General features: G+C 33.1%; 1 protein-coding gene across 1 annotated transcript in view; it reads right to left on the bottom strand.

Annotated features, from left to right (window-relative positions):
- Positions 1 to 17,803, bottom strand: part of LOC108909101 (protein yippee-like 2) — a 54,889-nt gene that overhangs the window by 20,008 nt on the left and 17,078 nt on the right. Inside the window, exon 2 of the mRNA XM_018713337.1 lies at positions 2,659 to 2,699. Coding sequence (XP_018568853.1) covers positions 2,659 to 2,699 — 41 coding nt within the window. The remainder of the gene's footprint in view (positions 1 to 2,658; positions 2,700 to 17,803) is intronic.

Here is a 17,803-nt window from a genome sequence, read left to right as displayed (position 1 = left end):
CTTTTTTTTTGGAGATCGATTTCTTCGTAAACAAATTTGACTTCCAGATTTTTGTAGACCTTTTTTTTTTAGACAATTTCTCCGGGTCTGTCTTTGTAAAGCACCGATTTTCAGATATCCGGTTTTGGCGATTCAAGTAACGGGTTATTCGAATAACCGGTTTTAGCAACTATTCGACTAACCGGTTTTATCTGAAATCGGTTTTTACGGAACCCGGTTAACCGGTTTCACTTTTTTCCGGTTTTTGCCAGCACTAAATGTAATCCATTTCTAATGACTAATTTGTGTATTGAAGCGTTTATTTAAATTTCCCGCCACCTATCCTCACACATACTCTATTGCGCTGCTTTTCTATGTTTGATTATTTATTTCTCTGTAAAATGTGTTTTTGTTCCTTTCATCTATTAATGTCTATATTTTTTTCGTCTTACCATTTGCATTTTTTCCCGTAAGAACCTATGTTAGATATTCAAATTTTTGACATTAATTAAAAACAAAAACAAATCGATAAATAAATCGAGAATAATTCACAGAATTTGATTTGGCATTGCAAAAATAATATATCTCATAATACGAAATTGACTACATTTTTTCGTAGCACCCCATCCTCCTTAAGGGGTGTGATGTGTAGTTGTTTTCTTCGCCTGTGGCAAAAAATCAGTTACAAGGAAAAATTCATTACCTACTATCACCGTTACGTTCGGCTCTGAGTAGATTGTGTCACGTCAATCTTGATTTGCCGCATCGCCAAATTTCTACAATATAGACGCTTTGTTAATTCGTTCCTTTGCCGTTTTAAATTGGTTTTAATGAAAAAATACAGTGGAATGGGACGCGTTCATTGGCGAGGACGCCCGCGCCCCGGGGGGTAAATTGGAAATAAATCGAGTCCATTGCCGCAGAGTAAATTGTCTTTCCCCTAATTAATTCCATTCCGCGCGGGTTTGCGCACGAAAAACTCGAGCAAAATTTAGGAGAAGTTTATGTAGATGTCGTAATACGAGCAAGTTTGATATTTTGCGGGTTAAACGTAAAACAATAGCTTAAATGTGAAATGATATTCCGATGATTGATCTAGTTTAAAGAAACTATTAAAGAGTTATTGAATTTAAAAGAAAATACGGTATGTTTTTACTCTTTTTTCTTATTCAGCCATTTCAATAGGTAATCGGTGACATTATATTAATCCACAATAAATAAATCAGCAACAAAAATAAACTGTGAACAGTTTAAATTTAAGAAGAATCCGATCCTGTTCCGAGGGCTTACAAAGGGTAACGGAGATTAGCCTCTGTTGTCCTGTTAAAATTCCGTATTGTGCCCTGGTAACATATGACGGTATGATAAACAGGTAAAAAACAAACTGCCACGTTAATTTGGCAAATCATGAAACTCTGTTACATTTTTACTTTAGTTTGTGAAGTGTTTTTGTGTAGTGCAAGTGTATAACCCGATAAAGTTAATTATTTCAGTGTTTAGTGAGTGCAAACCGTACATTTGTGCATTCGTTTCAAGTTTCTGTGTGATATTAAGAGAAAGGAAGTATGCAAGTGTACATTTGTCAGGACAAAACGATGCTGTTGCAAGAAAGAGACATCAGATGCACATCTCATAAATGATTGCAAGCCACGTGATCAGTATTTTGTTTGGAACAGTGATTTTATTTCCTTCATGTTGCCAATTGCATTTCGGTAAAATTAAAAATTATCAAAACAATAAGATCAAGATTACAAACACAACATTCTGTTTCACCGGCTGTGATTGGTGTATCTAATTTTTCACGAGGTCTTATTCAACCAATCAGCCATCGCATTACCTCAAGCGTAGCCGTAGCGGTTTGTCATTGTTCATCGTGAATGAATAATTAATATTGGTGTCGACAAGATTTGGGGATTTTTCCTGCAATGTTGGTTGCCTAAGCTCAGCGGTCACGGGGCTTGTAAACATTTAAGAAGGCTCTGTGTGTCTGTACCTCAGTTTTGTAATAATTTTGGTGGTAACAATTTTAAACCGGCTTCAGACTGCCGAAATTGTTTAATCAAAATCATGTGATAAGACACACAAACAAATTACTTTGATCAAACTGATTTAGTCAAAATAGTAAAATAACTAGGTGCAAAATTCTTGGGGATGACCGAAATTAAGTGAAACAAACACTTATTATTGAATAAAGAGCGTTGAAAATATTTAATCAATTGAAATATTCGACTCTAAACTAAGGACGTCCTGTTCAGATTTTAGATATAAGTATAACCCTACGAATTTTTTTAGGAGCATATTGGTATAGGCTCTACAGTAAATTTAGTTTCTACATGTTTAATAATGTCGTTTGATTCACTGGGCATACGCTTTCTTACTGCATATTTTTCAAATTTTGTTACCAATTAATACATCCCCACTGTTAAGTATTCAAAATTTAAGTTTACGTTTTTTTAGTTTAATCTAAATCATGAAATCAGCATAACTGTAGTTATGTTTGCATTCTTAGTGCTGGAAACTTTTAAGCTGAGTGCATGAGGTACAGGGTGTTCCAAAATCAGTAAACGTCAACAGCTCTACATTGATAAGGTAGGTTAAAAATGGACTCCAACGTCCTTTTGTTGAAACATCCTGTATATTTAACCTACGTAATACCAAAATAATAGAAAAACTACCTACCCTTTACACACATTACCACATGACGCTAGCACCAAAACAACCTGGAATATGTCTGTGTTAATTTAAAATGGTCTGTTAGATGGGTGAACATAAAAAAATGTATACAACATCTGCGTTGCCATGGGAGATTCAATTTGGAGGATAAACAAAGTCGAGGGATAAGTATAATTCAACTTTATTCTCATTATGTACACGATTCATATCCATTTTTATTTATGCTCCAAACTGATTAGTAATGTTGGACGCAGTATCTCAAAGGTATGAAATGCAAAGGCGGTATTATCATGTGTGAGGTAAAGAAAGCGAAAAATAAATGAATAAAAAATAACAAAACAAGACGGGAAACAGAACATAGAAAAATTGGCAAAGCACATACTCAAAAGCCTAACATATGCGAATGATGTGAGATATTTTATTTAAGCCATCTCAATTGATACCGATTGAGCTGGCTACTCGTTTTCTTTTTCGGAAAATTGTTATTGTGGCGTGTATTGTTTTAAGATTACAATCAATTGGCCTCGTTTGTCTATAATTTCTATTAACAAGTCACATCTATTCTGCGGCGATATTTTCTAATCACGAACCAAGAATGGCTTATGTGTCACGTAATAGACACGAATGAGGGCGAATGCGAAAATTAAAATAAATAAGTTACAATGAAACAGAAATGATCTGACCATTTCATATAAAAATTTAGGACCTTTTACATGAGCTCAAGTGTTCATCCTATAGGATGTATCAAATAAGTTTACTGATACAAGAATGGTCGGCTCAATTTTTAATGATATTTGAAAGGTGTACCGTTTCATAAAAATCATAACCAGAAATATAAAGAAATATATATCAAATGCCGATGAGCCATCCATTATTCAAATGTTATGTTGCCAGTTTTATCCAGATGTCGTTCATTTTACCTAATATTGGCAGAATTATTTTGACATTTATTTGTTTTATGTTCTAGCACGAAAAAGACTTTGGAGTTCTAAAAGATAAAAGTGTATTGCAGCTAGGTGGCGAGAAAGACCCACTTTGTCAACTGAAAATTTAACGAAAACGTCGACTTTTGATAAACATTTCCGAAAAACATGCCTGTATATTTCATGCAGCATCCATAATAATCATTTGCACTTTGACATTGTATACAATTTGTATCATCTCTGGAAGCTTCTTATTTACTTTATTTATTTTTTTATAAATGTTAATTCCAAACTTAGCAGTTTTAATTAAATATAAGAATGTTCGCATCTAAATAATAATACAATAGATTAGGTATATGGGAAATTGTTATAGATCAATTGATAAAATGATAAAAATGCAATGTTTAGATATAGTACGTATTGTCTCAATGCTGATAACTAACAAAATTGGTTATTTTTAGCAGTAGCTATTTGCCAGAGAGATTTTTGATACAACAGATACTAGGAAAATATTGTAATTATAAGTGAATTCTAATCCTTTATAGAGCATTTGTCTCTACCACTAAATTCGGTAGTTCGGATATTAAGTCATATAACAAAAAAAATCGTTGATTCCTTATCCACAACGCGAAACTAAAGATTAATTATTAAAGCACACATAGGTTACGTTACCTTTAGAAAAAATGTTTCGCCTCTCGTACCGATTTCTAGTACTCCTTACTATTTTTCCGACTTCGCACAACTCTAATTCTACCACAAAACGCACACCAGCCAACAAAGATGCCTCCCAAATAACAATCCCAACAGGACTGTAAATTATTTATTTATTTGTGATGCTGGTATCTGTGACGATCTCGGGAGATAAACGTTTCCTACATTAAGAAATACCAGCTCTGCTCGTTATCGGTCGCGCAAGATAAAGATAACAAAAATAAAAACCCTGTTTGCGTTAGACTAGATAACGAATTGTTTTTGTTTAATAACAAGCAGCTGTTTCAAAACATCCGTAGACCGACTGGTGTAACACGATTTTATTGTCATCCTATACGGGGTATTCAGAAATAAGCCTTGATTGAGTCAACAGTCGTTTTATGAATTACGGATACATTTAATTTTTATAAATTCTAATAATCTGTAAGGAAACACCTCGTGGCTGGTGAGACAAATACTTTTTTATCATAAACTATATTAGGAAAGGGTTATACTAGATGTAATTTTAAGCGGGGGTCAGTTTTTTGGGGTAATATTACGTGTTTCCCTGAATACCTAAAACCTTTTGCATGATTTATTTAATTTTAACTAATATTGGTACGTAGTACGTATCTTACTAATTGGAAATAAAAGTAATTTATCTTTTAATACGTTTAGGAAAGTTAAAATAGGTAATATTAAAAAGTTATAAAATTCTAAACAAAATACGGTATGCTTCAGTCCCTTCAGCAGCCTAATTGGTACTAAATATATTAAATAAATCCAAAATATACAAAACAGCAACAAAATTAAATTTAAGCAGAATTCGATCCTGTTCCGAACGAAGAAAAAAAATTGTGATACGTATTTCTAAAGGTCAAAGGTAGCCTCCTGATAAATATGACCCTCATTCAAAGTCATACCCTGTACATCTATATATTTTTGTTCACGGTGTAAGAACTTTAATACGTCTTGACATTTAAACGCGAATTAGTAGTAGGCAGTTAGTGACGAAACTACTTTTGCGTCAGATTAAATGTTATTTGATCTCATTCGGAGCTTTGGTAGTGGGGAAATCAGCAGTTATTATAAGAAACCGTACAAATGATAAAAAGGCAATAAAGCAATGTTTACGAGAAAGATTAATAAAAACATGTACAGGGTGTTTCGCATAAGAACCGACACAGAGTAGGGAAACCCAAAATATGGTGCTTTAATGCATTATGTTTATACTAAGCTGCACCAATGAGGCTTGAAAGTAAAAAATTCGAAAAAAAATCAATTTCTCAGTTATACTTGAACTTAGAAAAACCAAATTTGGTACACGGTGTGTGTGTACCAAGAGCATTAATCGACAATAAGTAGAGTTCAATTGAAGCATTTTGAAGGGTTGGCAAGGGATGGTGCACTATTAAAATGTGACAGAATTGTTTTAACCCGTTGGCGGACTTAAAAAAATATTACTTTATTTTATGGGGAATTTATTTCTAAAACCTTTCTTACTCTCGTTAGTTTTCAAAAAACTTTGTCGTTTTCAAGAAAAACACGAATAACTAATAATACGTATTGTAACTCTTATTTAAAATCATGGAAAATTCAAAAGTTGGCTATGAATTTAAACGTCAAACTTGACGATCAGGAAAAAAAGTCATTTAATTTTATTAATTGTTTGCCGAGTGTTTTGATCGGGAAGTTTCGGATTTAGCGAACAAGTTTACATCCTATTAGTGTTAGGTTTCTGTGCAGGAAACTACAGAAGAAGTTTTGAAGAATATCGGAAAATATTTCCAAATCGTGTAATTCCCCATAGAGAAACAATTTTCTAATGTTGAAAGACGTGCTCGAAAAACACTCCAGAATGTGCTATTGTAATCAGGATAGAAGACCAAGAACTTATTTTGAATACAATTGAAGATGACCCACATATTAGTACTAGAATTTTATCTCGACAAACTGGTATATCGCAAACTTCTGTGATCAGACGTAATCTACTATACCCATATCATATCCAAAAGGTGTTATAGCTGTTTTACATTGACAATTTATTGATGAATTAATTCATGAAGTCGCTTCATCAAGAAATTGGACAAGTGTAATGCACCAAATCTGCTGTCAAATAACTTGATGAATTAGAGCATGTTCTAATTTTCGTCAATTTCTTCGTGAAGTTCGGAAGTACCAACCCAACAGATTTCCAGCCTCAGGTCAGTAATGAGGTTATGTTATTGGAATATGTAAATAATTGTGTGGCGTCGTACTAGTTTTGCATTGTTTTTACTGATTTGTTACTTACAAAAACTAATATTTATATAATATGTGTCAGAACGGTACCGCTGTTGTATCGCTACAATTATGAGTGGAAAGGTGACATTTTTGAAATTTATTTGCTTCTTTGATTCATTGGTAGAACCGATTCATGCGTCAAAAAACTTGACAAAGTCCGTAGCAGTGTAAAACCACACTGTTTACCAATAAATTCGTGAATTAGGTAATTCATAAAGAACTTCGTCAATTTATTCATCAATAAATTGTCAATGTAAAACAGCTATAAGAATTGTTACTGAATGACTTGGTTAAACGAGTGAATTTCTGTCAGTTTATTTTACATCAAGGCATTAATTTTCAAAGAAAATTCTCTTTACTGATGAAGCTTGTTTCACCCGCAGAGGTGTTACAAATTTACATAACTATCATGAGTATTCCTCATTCAGTAACTCTTCGATATTTCCAACGCGAGTTTAATATAAATGTTTGGATCGGTGTTATTGATCGGTATTTAATTGGTCCAGTTATTTTACCGAATCGACTAAATGGCGAAATTTATTTAGAATTTCTCCAAAACACTCTCCCGGATCTACTTGACGAGGTGCAACTGAGACTGGAACATTGGATTATGCATGATAGAGCACCCCATCATTTTAGTAATATCTTTAGGGACACCATAATCCAAATTGGAAGAGGTAATAATTGCCCACAAGTTTGGTCTCCACGATCACCAGACTTCAACAAATGTGACTTCTTTCTTTGGTCAACGTTAAAAGAATGGGTGTATTCCTCGCTAGTTGCGCCTCGAGCAGAATTGTGGAATCGTATTACGGATAAATGCACATTTATTTGAAACAATCAGCTGTTATTGGATAGAGTAGACAATTTTCGACGAAGAATAAATTTACCTATATCTGACATCATCATTTTGAACAATTTCTATAACTTATCAGCGCAAATTGTTATTTCTGTTGTTCAAGTTGTTTGTTTTTCTATTAAATTATTCTTATCCCAAGTTTTATTCCAGATTGTCAACGTTTAAATTCATAGCAAATTTTTGAATTTTCGATGATTTTAAATAACACAGCTACAATACGTATTATTAACTATTCGTGTTTTTGTTGAAAACTACAAAGTTTTTTGAAAACTAACAAGAGTAAGAAAAGTTTTAGAATTAAATTCCCCATAAACTAAAGTAATTTTTTAAGTTCGCCAAGGGGTTAAAAAATTCTGTCACATTTTAATCATCCCTTACTTACGGTAGATTAATACTCTTCGTACACTCGCACAGTGTACCCAATTTGGTTTTTCTAAGTTCAAGTGTAACTGAGACATTGATTTTTTTCGAAATTTGAAACCCCACTTTCAATATAACTTCTCAAAAGTGCAGCTAATTTTTCATGCACCTGCTCTGTGTCGGCTCTTATGCGAAACACCCTGTCTATTTGAGATTAACGTGCGTGCAAGGACTTCATCTAAATACAAACCCAAATTTACCAAAATAAAAGAAATTATTCCTTTGAACCGGAACTAGAAGAAACAGAATAATGCTTCTCCGTTGTTGCCTGATAACACAATCGCCATGCAATATTACGAGTGCATGCTTTAAAAGCCGATAATAATTTTTACCGATCCATCCTCACGCCAACGCGAATACAGTGGCGTGAAACTGACACGACGGCAGAACGGCCTCTCTCTCATTTCGATCGTTTTATTTTTTGAGTCCGAGAACAGAAGCGATTATTCTCCAGTTACACACGTTACCCCGTTTCCCTTGACGTGAACTTTACCGTTGCTCGTGTCACATTCAGGCCCCAACACCAACGCAAATCTCACCTATTCACCCTGTTGTTCGCATCGATTTATTCAGGCGGCCGTGGAAAATCATTAATGGGCGGAAACGGTTCGCGTGCCGCGCTACAATCGGAGTTTTCTGTCACCGGTCGCGAAGTGTGGACGGTAGACCTTGAACTTCCGCTCTTCCGAACGAGGAGGCTCAGCTGAGACGGCACAAGGTTCTCCTTCGGGCTAGATTAGATTAGTAATGCCGTGGGCACGTATTTTATTTTAAATGCACGCGTTTGCAGTGTTTAGGCCAGAAAATACCTCGTTTTTTGCCAAAATTTAGTTCAGTAAATAAAGACACGTAAAAATTAGGAAAAATTCCGTGGAATTGAATGAACTACTTTACCCCAGGTCAGTGTTATGGGCTTCATTTTCAAAATGACGTCCAGAGATCGCAAAAAAACAGTTTTTTCCATTAAAAAAAAACTAAACATTTTAGAGGAAAATGTTTTAGACAAAAGTTGTAGAACTTTTTATAACAAAAATTTTGAGGCCATCCCGATGTCAATTGATACACAAATTTATTAGTTACTGCAAAAAGGGCTAAAAATCGTATTTTTTTTAAACTTCTATATCTTTAAAATGAAAAAAGATTTTTTTACGAAACTTTCAGAATATCTAGTTCTTGGCAAGTAGAATAAGTGCATTTTTTTGTAAATTGCAAAATATATGATAGTTTTTGCAAAAATTGAGTAATTCGAAAAAAAATACATTTTCTTCAAGATTCAATAAATCATACAGAAATGCACTTACGTGACCCATCTTGAGATTAAAATTTTCTCTGTGCAAATTGTGTACGTATTGCAAAATAATTGGAAATTATTTAATTAATTATTATCGAATTAAAATGCGATTTTTAGCCGTTTATTTGCAATAACTGATAAATTTGTTTATCAATTGAAATTTTTGTTATAAAAAGATCTATAACTTTTGTCTAGGACATTTTAGCTTCTTTTTTAAATGAAAAATACCGTTTTTTACGAACTTTGGACACCATTTTGAAAACGAAGTCCTAACATTCAGCTGGGGTAAAATTGTTCATTCAATTCTAGGGATTATTTCCTAATTTTTACGTGTCTGTTTACTGAATTAAATTTTGGCAAGTAAAAATGTAACTTGATTGGACTCCAAGTAAAATTCTTTCCTCTGAAAAATTCTAAGCGATTTATTAAATATAAAAGGATTCTGGGAAAATTGTCAAATATTTGCGACAACTTTAGTCTGGATGGGTTCGGTGTGACAAAAATTTGGATATTGAGAAAAAATGTTCGATATTGGCCAGGATTCGGCAAAGATCCTGTATAATAACAATTTTATATTTAACTTTAACGTTATTTCTAAGAATCTAATTTCATTCCTTTATTTCAATACAATTGGTCAAATATACCTTCGATCCAAAATGCCTCCTTACAAAGATACAGGGTGTTGAAGTTCATAAGAAAAATTCCATACATATTTTTAAACAATGTACCTAGCCTAATAAAATCATTTATATTAAATTGTTCCCGTTTGAAAATTTATATTTTCAAAAAATTCAACACCTTGTACTTATATAAAATCAAGAAAGTAGTAAAATTTTTTAGTCAAGAGTTTGAAGGCAGACAGGAATTTTTATAAAGAATGATATTTTCTCATAAACTTGCAGACAAGAGTTTTTCCTCTTCTTTCCACGATTATTACACAATGTGTAGTTAATAAGAAAATCTAGTGATTTTCCAAAAGATGGTTTCTCAAAAAAAAAAAATCGTGGTAGACTGTGGATTATCAATTGGATCATCGTAATTGGTTTATGAAATATCAGGCCAGCAGAAGGCTGCTGTACACACGAAGGACTAGAAAAAATGTGTGCATGGCTGTGCTAGAAACAATTGCCCGTGCGTTGCCTACTGCGTTCATTACTGACAATCTTATTTGTGTCAAATATGATTCAATTCATTCATTTTTTCGTAATCTATGATGTGTTTTGTAACAATAAAAGAGTTTTGTGAATTGTTAATTAGGAAATTGAGAAAATCATCTCATTTTACAGACAACAATTAATTGAAAAAAAATATTTGATGGCCAAAAAAAATCATGTCGCCCGTGAGTTTGAAGGTTGAAAAATAAAATTATCTGAAAGCTCCAGAATGTTATAACGTTTGTCTTGATTTTTAATGGGCTACGTAGTATATAATTACAATTACCTGTAAGTACTTATACTTCGTATATCCTGCCAAATATTCTTTATCCCTTTAAGCTACAAAAACTCGATACATTTCAGGAATCGGTTTCGGTCCGGAATAAGTGCAATGAATTTTTTACGACGCGATACTAACTTCTCTAAGTTCAATATACTGCCGCAATACAGAGTAACGGCTAGCCAAGGGAGTCAACGTTCTCGCTTTTCGATCAAATATTCACGGAGGTCGTCAATCTTCCTTAAAAAGTACATCCTCACTTTTGGACATTCACCGCTACTGTTAAATTAGGCGGGTCGTTAATGAGACGACTGAATCATTCGTACAAACGTTTAATTTACTTTTATTTATATCCGCTGAACGTTTAAGACCAATTAAAAATGCTTGAAAATGGCAGATTGTTAGATATATCAAAAGAATGTGACATTTGAGCGACTAGGACCTAATAATTTTAATATAGTATTTAATTATCCACTTTTTCTTCGACGACGACTTCATGAAGATTTATTTTTTTATAACAATTTAAAACGAAAAAGGGCATATTACTTAAATATTTTCTAAAATTTTCTGCGAAGTTTCAGTAATAATTAATTTGCTAGGTATCTCGGGGTTGGATTAATAAAGTTTAATCTCTTTGTACCTTCGACCCACGTTTATTATTTGTATACGCAACGACTCAAACAAAGCGGCAATTAAATTTAAATATTGATGTCTAGACAGTCAATTTTGTTTTGTGTTTTGTTTGAATATTAAAAATAACGTATAGCACACTATAATAACACAGTCTCTTCATACAAAGGAAAATCGACGGATGTGTGAATTAAAAAGGAGACCACTTTTATTGAACAGTAAACAAGCGGTTGCTAAAATTCACAAAAATATGAGTATTTAATAATTACAGTGTTCCGAACATTTTCCAGAAAAGATGCAATTGTAGTCTCTACCGTTAATAAAATAACGCTAATACGTTGAGTAAAATGATTACACACTTTACAGTTCGGGACTAAGGTCCTATAAATTAATCAATTACGGGTAATTAGCCTACCTGGTATTTTATGTCGCAATATTTATAATAAGATAAAAGAGAGATTAGCAAAAAACATAATTATTCCACGTACAACAAAGAAAATTTCGAATACCGACTAAACATAGCTCGACTAATATTTAAGTACATATTTATAATTCCACGATGAAAAACATCAATTTTATCTGAACAAACAAAAACAATTAAAAGTTAAGGTAAACTGACGCAGTATAGAAAAATAATAAAGATAAAAAGAAGTTTAAAATTATCACTAGTAAACAGGCAATTTTACGAATTCACCATAATTTATAAAATCCTCTAATCGTATGATTTACATCATAACCAAATATTATGTTTTTTAGCACGTACTATTTTCTGCGCAGAAAAATGTTTTGTTTACAGTCAATCAATATATCTCACAAGATTTGCACACGTTTCAATTGGGGTCAGATTGGACGCATTGTTTATTTTTATTTAGGTTGATACTAGATATGTAAAGATTATCCGATCATGATATCGAGCAAAAATTAGTAACTCTTGGCTAATTAGCAATTCATACGAATACTAGGTAAGTATGGTGCGGAAATATTATCTTTAGTCGTGAATCTAATATTTAGTGAAGTTCTATTTTTGTAATGGTGAAGAAAATTGTTGGTTATATTTATGTAACATATTACTACTACTGTGTCCACAAAAATTAGGTGAATTACCTACTTATTTAAAATTCGCTGGTATTATGAAAGTACACAATTATTTTTTCAAGGTTGGTAGAACTATCCTTGATATATATGAGTTTCAAGTCAATATATTCAACTACTGCAGAGGTACTCATGTTTTTGTAAACTTACAAAAGTTTATCTTTTTTCACTGTCTCATTTTATTGACTTAAAAATTTGCATCAAATTTTGTTTGCGGAATGAATATTCTACCACGGAAACGTTGAGGATGTTAGAAAAGGCTTTAGTTATAAAGTTATGTTGCAAAAAAATGTTTATGTGATACAAAGACTTTAAAGTCAGGGAAAGCGTTAAGGACGAACTCGTTAATCAAATCAAAGATCTTGTGCTCGAAAACCATCGATTGACAATAAGAGACCTTGTTGATACTGTTGACATTTCAAAAGGTTCGGTAAATACCATTTTAAAAGATTTGTCGTGCCTTTAAACGAGTCAAATATCTTTTGATTCCAAAAACGCTCAACTTTTTGGACTCTGTGGACTAATTGTAAGTGGACAAAAAATTAAATATAACGAGCGTTCAAATAAAAACGTGGTCAAGTTGGTTCTGAAAATTTGGACGTAGGGCGTAGCGTATAGCAAATGAACTTAAACGTCATCTGTCAAAGCGCTATATCGCCGCTATCAATTTGAATATTTTCGTTTTAAAAAGCGTTTAAAATGGTGTTTTCTCAAGAACAAAAAGTGTTTATCATAGAGTCCTACTTTAGAAATGGACGCAAGATTGATGGAATATGGAAGTATCCTATTGAGGAATGTTACATAGAATTTCAAAATCAGTTTCCCGGCGTTGTTGAGTACAAAATTTTTCAAAGTGCAGTTCAGCGTTGTGTTAATGTTTTTCGTGAAACGGGCAGTGTAACAAGAAATGAAGGAAGCGGCCGACCTAAAAAGCGGACTGAAGAATTAAAAGAAAATGTCCAACAAATAATGGAAAATGCGCCAAGAACTTCTGTACGTGTTTTATCACAAATGGTGGGAGTATCAGTCGGTACCTGCCACACAGTGTTAAAAAAAGATTTGCGTTTGTTCTCCTATCGTTTAACTTGTCAGCAAGAACTTCATGAAGTTGATTTTCCACGACGGGCTGTATTTTGTGAATGGTTTTTAAACAACTACGGTGTACTTCATAATATCACCTTTTTTTCTGATTCTGATGAAGCCTGGTTTCATTTAAGTGGTTACGTAAACTCACAGAACATGAGAATGTGGTTTTCTGAAAAACCAGATAACTTTTTTGTCGAGGGCCCTCTACACGCTCAAAAAATTGGAGTTTGGTGTGCTCTCAATCGAAGGAGGATTTATGGACCTATTTTTTTAATGGTACTCTTACTGCGCAAAGGTATAGAGAAGAAATTATCGCTCCTTTTGTTAACCAGCTGGAAGAAAACGAAATTACAAACTTTTACTTTCAACAAGATGGCGCAAGGGCACATACGGCAGGCGAGACGATGAATATGTTGAGGGAAGTTTTCCAAAATCGACTAATAAGTCTCAATGCTGAACATGAATTTCCACCGAGGTCATGTGATATTACGCCGTGTGATTTCTTTTTGTGGCCTTACCTTAAAAACACTATTTTTGAACTGCCTATTCCTGATTTAAACCATCTGCAGGCTCGACTTATAGACAATATTCGTGAAATTAACAATTACCCCGAGCATAATAGAAAATGTCTTTAATTCTTTGAGGAACAGGTGTGAAAAGTGCTTGGAACAAGGAGGGGGACACTTTCAGCAGCTGCTTTAATTTATTGTTATAACAAGGAGGGGGACACTTTCCGCAGCTCCTTTAATTGTTTGTTATTGTTATCACGTATATTCTTTAAAATAAAGTTATATAGTCATTAACGTTATTGAAACTGACAGCTGCTATACAGCTCGTTGAGAAATGAGGTTAAGTTGGTCGCTATAAGCTACTCCCTACGTCCAATGTGTCAGAGCCAACTTCGACCACGTTTTTATTTGAACGCTCGTTACAACCTACAAAGTGCAAAAAGAATCGACGCATCATTTACATTATAAACTGAATTTTCCCAAATATCTACTATAATTGATTAACAAAGCCTTACCGTAAGATTAAAAATATTTGAAATGTTTGGAACAGTTAATACCTACAAATACTTTTTATCTCTAAATTTACTTATCAAATGTTTGAGGGTTTAGAGTTACACATTTATTTTGTAATTTTAGCAAGCACTGGGCAATGGGAATTAAAGCGCAGTTGTACCAATCAACTAGACTATTTATTTGATAAAAGAAGAGTTTTATAATCGTATTCAGGGGAACACCCTACAAAAAACTGACCCCCACTTATTTTACACCCTGTGTGTACTAAAAGAAAATTGACTACGACCTCCAAACTCGACCACACAAACTTGAACTGTTCCGAAAAAAGCATATCTTCCCTGGACAAGTTCCAAGCAGCTCATAAATTACACAAAGTGGCTTTATACGCTACCAACAAAAACCTATTCATATGTTTAAATACGCGATTTATATAAGGCTTCGCGCTCCTATTTCTCCTATAGGTGGGCGGATTTAGTTTTCCCAATAAACAATTTACACACTCGTAAATATTTTTAAAACCGAAACTTTTTTTAGATTCTAGACATGTTTTTCGTATCAGTCACTCCCTGCATCGATAAAGATTTGTGCAGGAAATTAAAAAAAAATACTGAGATCTCAGAAAAAGTCCATCAACGAAGACGAATTTATCCACAAGGAAATAAGGATCTCTATTAAGACTTAAGAATTCTTAATTTGTCGAGAGGATTTAAAATGTTTATAATGTACATTTTTTAAAGATGTGGCCACAATAGAGCGTCTACGGACGAATGCTGTTTCACACTATGCCATATTAAAAAAAAGAAGCGAATACGGCGTCGACCCGAAACATAGCAGCCAGCTAAAGCAGACATCGTGACCAGAAAACAAATTATCTAATTCCTGTTCTCTGGTCTGGCAAATTCTCGGCTATATTGAAAATCGATCCAATTTTTTTTCCCGTCAAAGTAGACGCTATCTCCATTTCAAGGTCTGTGCAATGACTGTGGAGTGTGGAATCGAAATATGAAAGTTGTCGCTAAGCTGAAAAGCAGCATGGATCATTTTTACAAAGAGATATGTATCGTGAAGGTGGATAAAAAGTATATAGGGAGCCATCGTAATTCTAAAGGTAGTAATGTTAGTAAATCTTTTTAAATATCAGGTTTTAAGGCCCGGATTTTTGAAAAGGAAAAAGGAAAAAATAGAATAAAAGGAAAACAAAGGGAAAATAAATATTATTTGCCCAGCGTTTTAGAAAATAGATGAAAACGTATAAAAGTAAACTTTCTATACTCGAATCTATAAATACAAAGAAAACAAATAATAACAGTTATATTATAGAACATAAACATTACGCAAAGCGCAAAGCTTTACGTATAAGTATTCTTGGCTGTTTTCTTTCATGTACATGAAAATGTATAATGAAACTTTAAAATTAGAGAATTCTGTGGAAACACGTAAAAATGAGACTAAATTTTTACACAAATGAAATACAAAGTATTTTGAACTTAGTTTTACTTTATTTAGAAACAGTATTTAATATTAGTTCGGCTTAGAATTATACTCCATATTATAATATGGTCTTTTACAAAATGTAATTCACAAATCTAAACATTTTCTGTTGGCGTAAAATGTTTCCTAGGTATTTACGTGTTTCTTTAGCGCAATTTCAAAATCCAGATTCTTATTACAGTTCTAATCGTCCTAATATTGACAATGATTAGAACCATCTGGAGACCCACTGTACATGGTAAAATTGGAAAATAAGTAACTATGCGTTTCTTAAATTGCAATATTTCTTAAATTGCATGTGTATTATTGTTTTTTTAAGGATAAAATCAACTACTACACTTCTAATTATTTCTTAATTAGCTACACCTTGTACTTGTATATTTTGATCCACTTAAAATTATTATCCATTTAAACGTATGAGTTTTATTTCATAAAATAAAATTCAAAAAGTCCATCTGTAGGTAGGCAATGTATTTGTATTGTGCAGAGGGCAGTTTCGATCTTCAGTTTTTGTTTTAAAGCTCATATTACATTTGATCCTAATTTTTAAGAACTTGTCAGAGAATTGGTTAATCTAATAAAGAGAAATCATATAAAGTTCTTTTTATTGGAAACTAATACTTTAGACATCTTGTTAAAATCGAGACAGAAACATATTTATCGACACGTCGCAAAACCTAACCTCGTACACACCTATGTACGTTTCGTAGCTTTGCATTGGTTGGGAATTTACAAATGATTTAACTAAATATATAAGATAAATACTTAAACTTTTCCACGCGAATCACTAAGATCACAGTTTGTAGATAATCTAAAATACGTAAAAGTTCTTTGCAAAAAGAGCAGTGCATGCTTTGAGCCATGTACTCTATGTCGACTAGTTGATGCCCTCTAAAGGTGTGCGGAGGTTCTGGCTCCACAATCTTCTCTGTAACAGCTTTTTTCTTGCTTTTGCTATTTTCTGTTCTAATTCTCAAGCACTCATACTTTATTTTGGTCACAAATTTTCCTCTCCAATTCTGTTCTTCATCCGACATTTTGTGGGTTAAAGAAATCAGCCGTGCCAACGATCACATAGCATAATGTATACCTATATACATGACATGCAATTCGTGGCATTTATTTATGCATATTGGGTAAAAAATAATAATAGAGAAATGGAAATATACTCGTATAATTATATATAAATATTTTAATCTCGATTTTATTCAATATCCATAATATCTTACTTTCTAGTCATAAAGAATATTTCTCTTTGCATTGACAGCAATGATTATTTCACACGGTAAGTATAAGTCACCCCGCGTCCGGCTTTACCCCCCGATGAAGCACCCGATCCACCTTAAATACAAACATAGCCTATTGATTGGATACCAATACTGACACCGATATTATACATACAGTAGGGTAATAACTAAAGGCCATTATGTATATTAGAAAAGAAAACAAAGACAAGCCTGTATAAAATACGTGTTTTTAAGTTGTGTAAACAAAACGTCAAAATCAAAACTAACAATTAAAAGATTGCAGCCGCCCTTGACCCGTATTTTTGTTTTCGAATTAGAAACGCTCCATTGCCAAATATTATTTTATAAAATGAAACGAAAGTTCCAAAAGAGAAAAATCCGTCGGACTGAAACAGCCTGAAGTGAATCTCTGAATTTTTTGGTGCTGAACGATTTTCCAGGCCAAAAATAAACAGGTATTCCACAATTTAGTGCACCTAATTTTACATCGAGTGTTGTATAAATATTACGAGGAAGCCGCTTGCCAAAATTACGTTTACATTCTGAAACTGCGTTTGTAAACAACAACCGAACATTCTCAAGTGAAATGTTGGATATATCCGAAATTAGACCGTCACGCCACTCCTTACCGATTGCTTCGGTGGAAAACGCTATGCCGTCGAACGATGATTCCATTTTAAAAT

Source organism: Anoplophora glabripennis, unplaced genomic scaffold (assembly GCF_000390285.2).
Source record: "Anoplophora glabripennis isolate ALB-LARVAE unplaced genomic scaffold, Agla_2.0 scaffold443, whole genome shotgun sequence".
NCBI lineage: Eukaryota > Metazoa > Arthropoda > Insecta > Coleoptera > Cerambycidae > Anoplophora > Anoplophora glabripennis.
The sequence above is the reverse complement of the archived record's forward strand: the minus strand, read 5'-3'. Positions and strand labels throughout refer to the sequence as shown.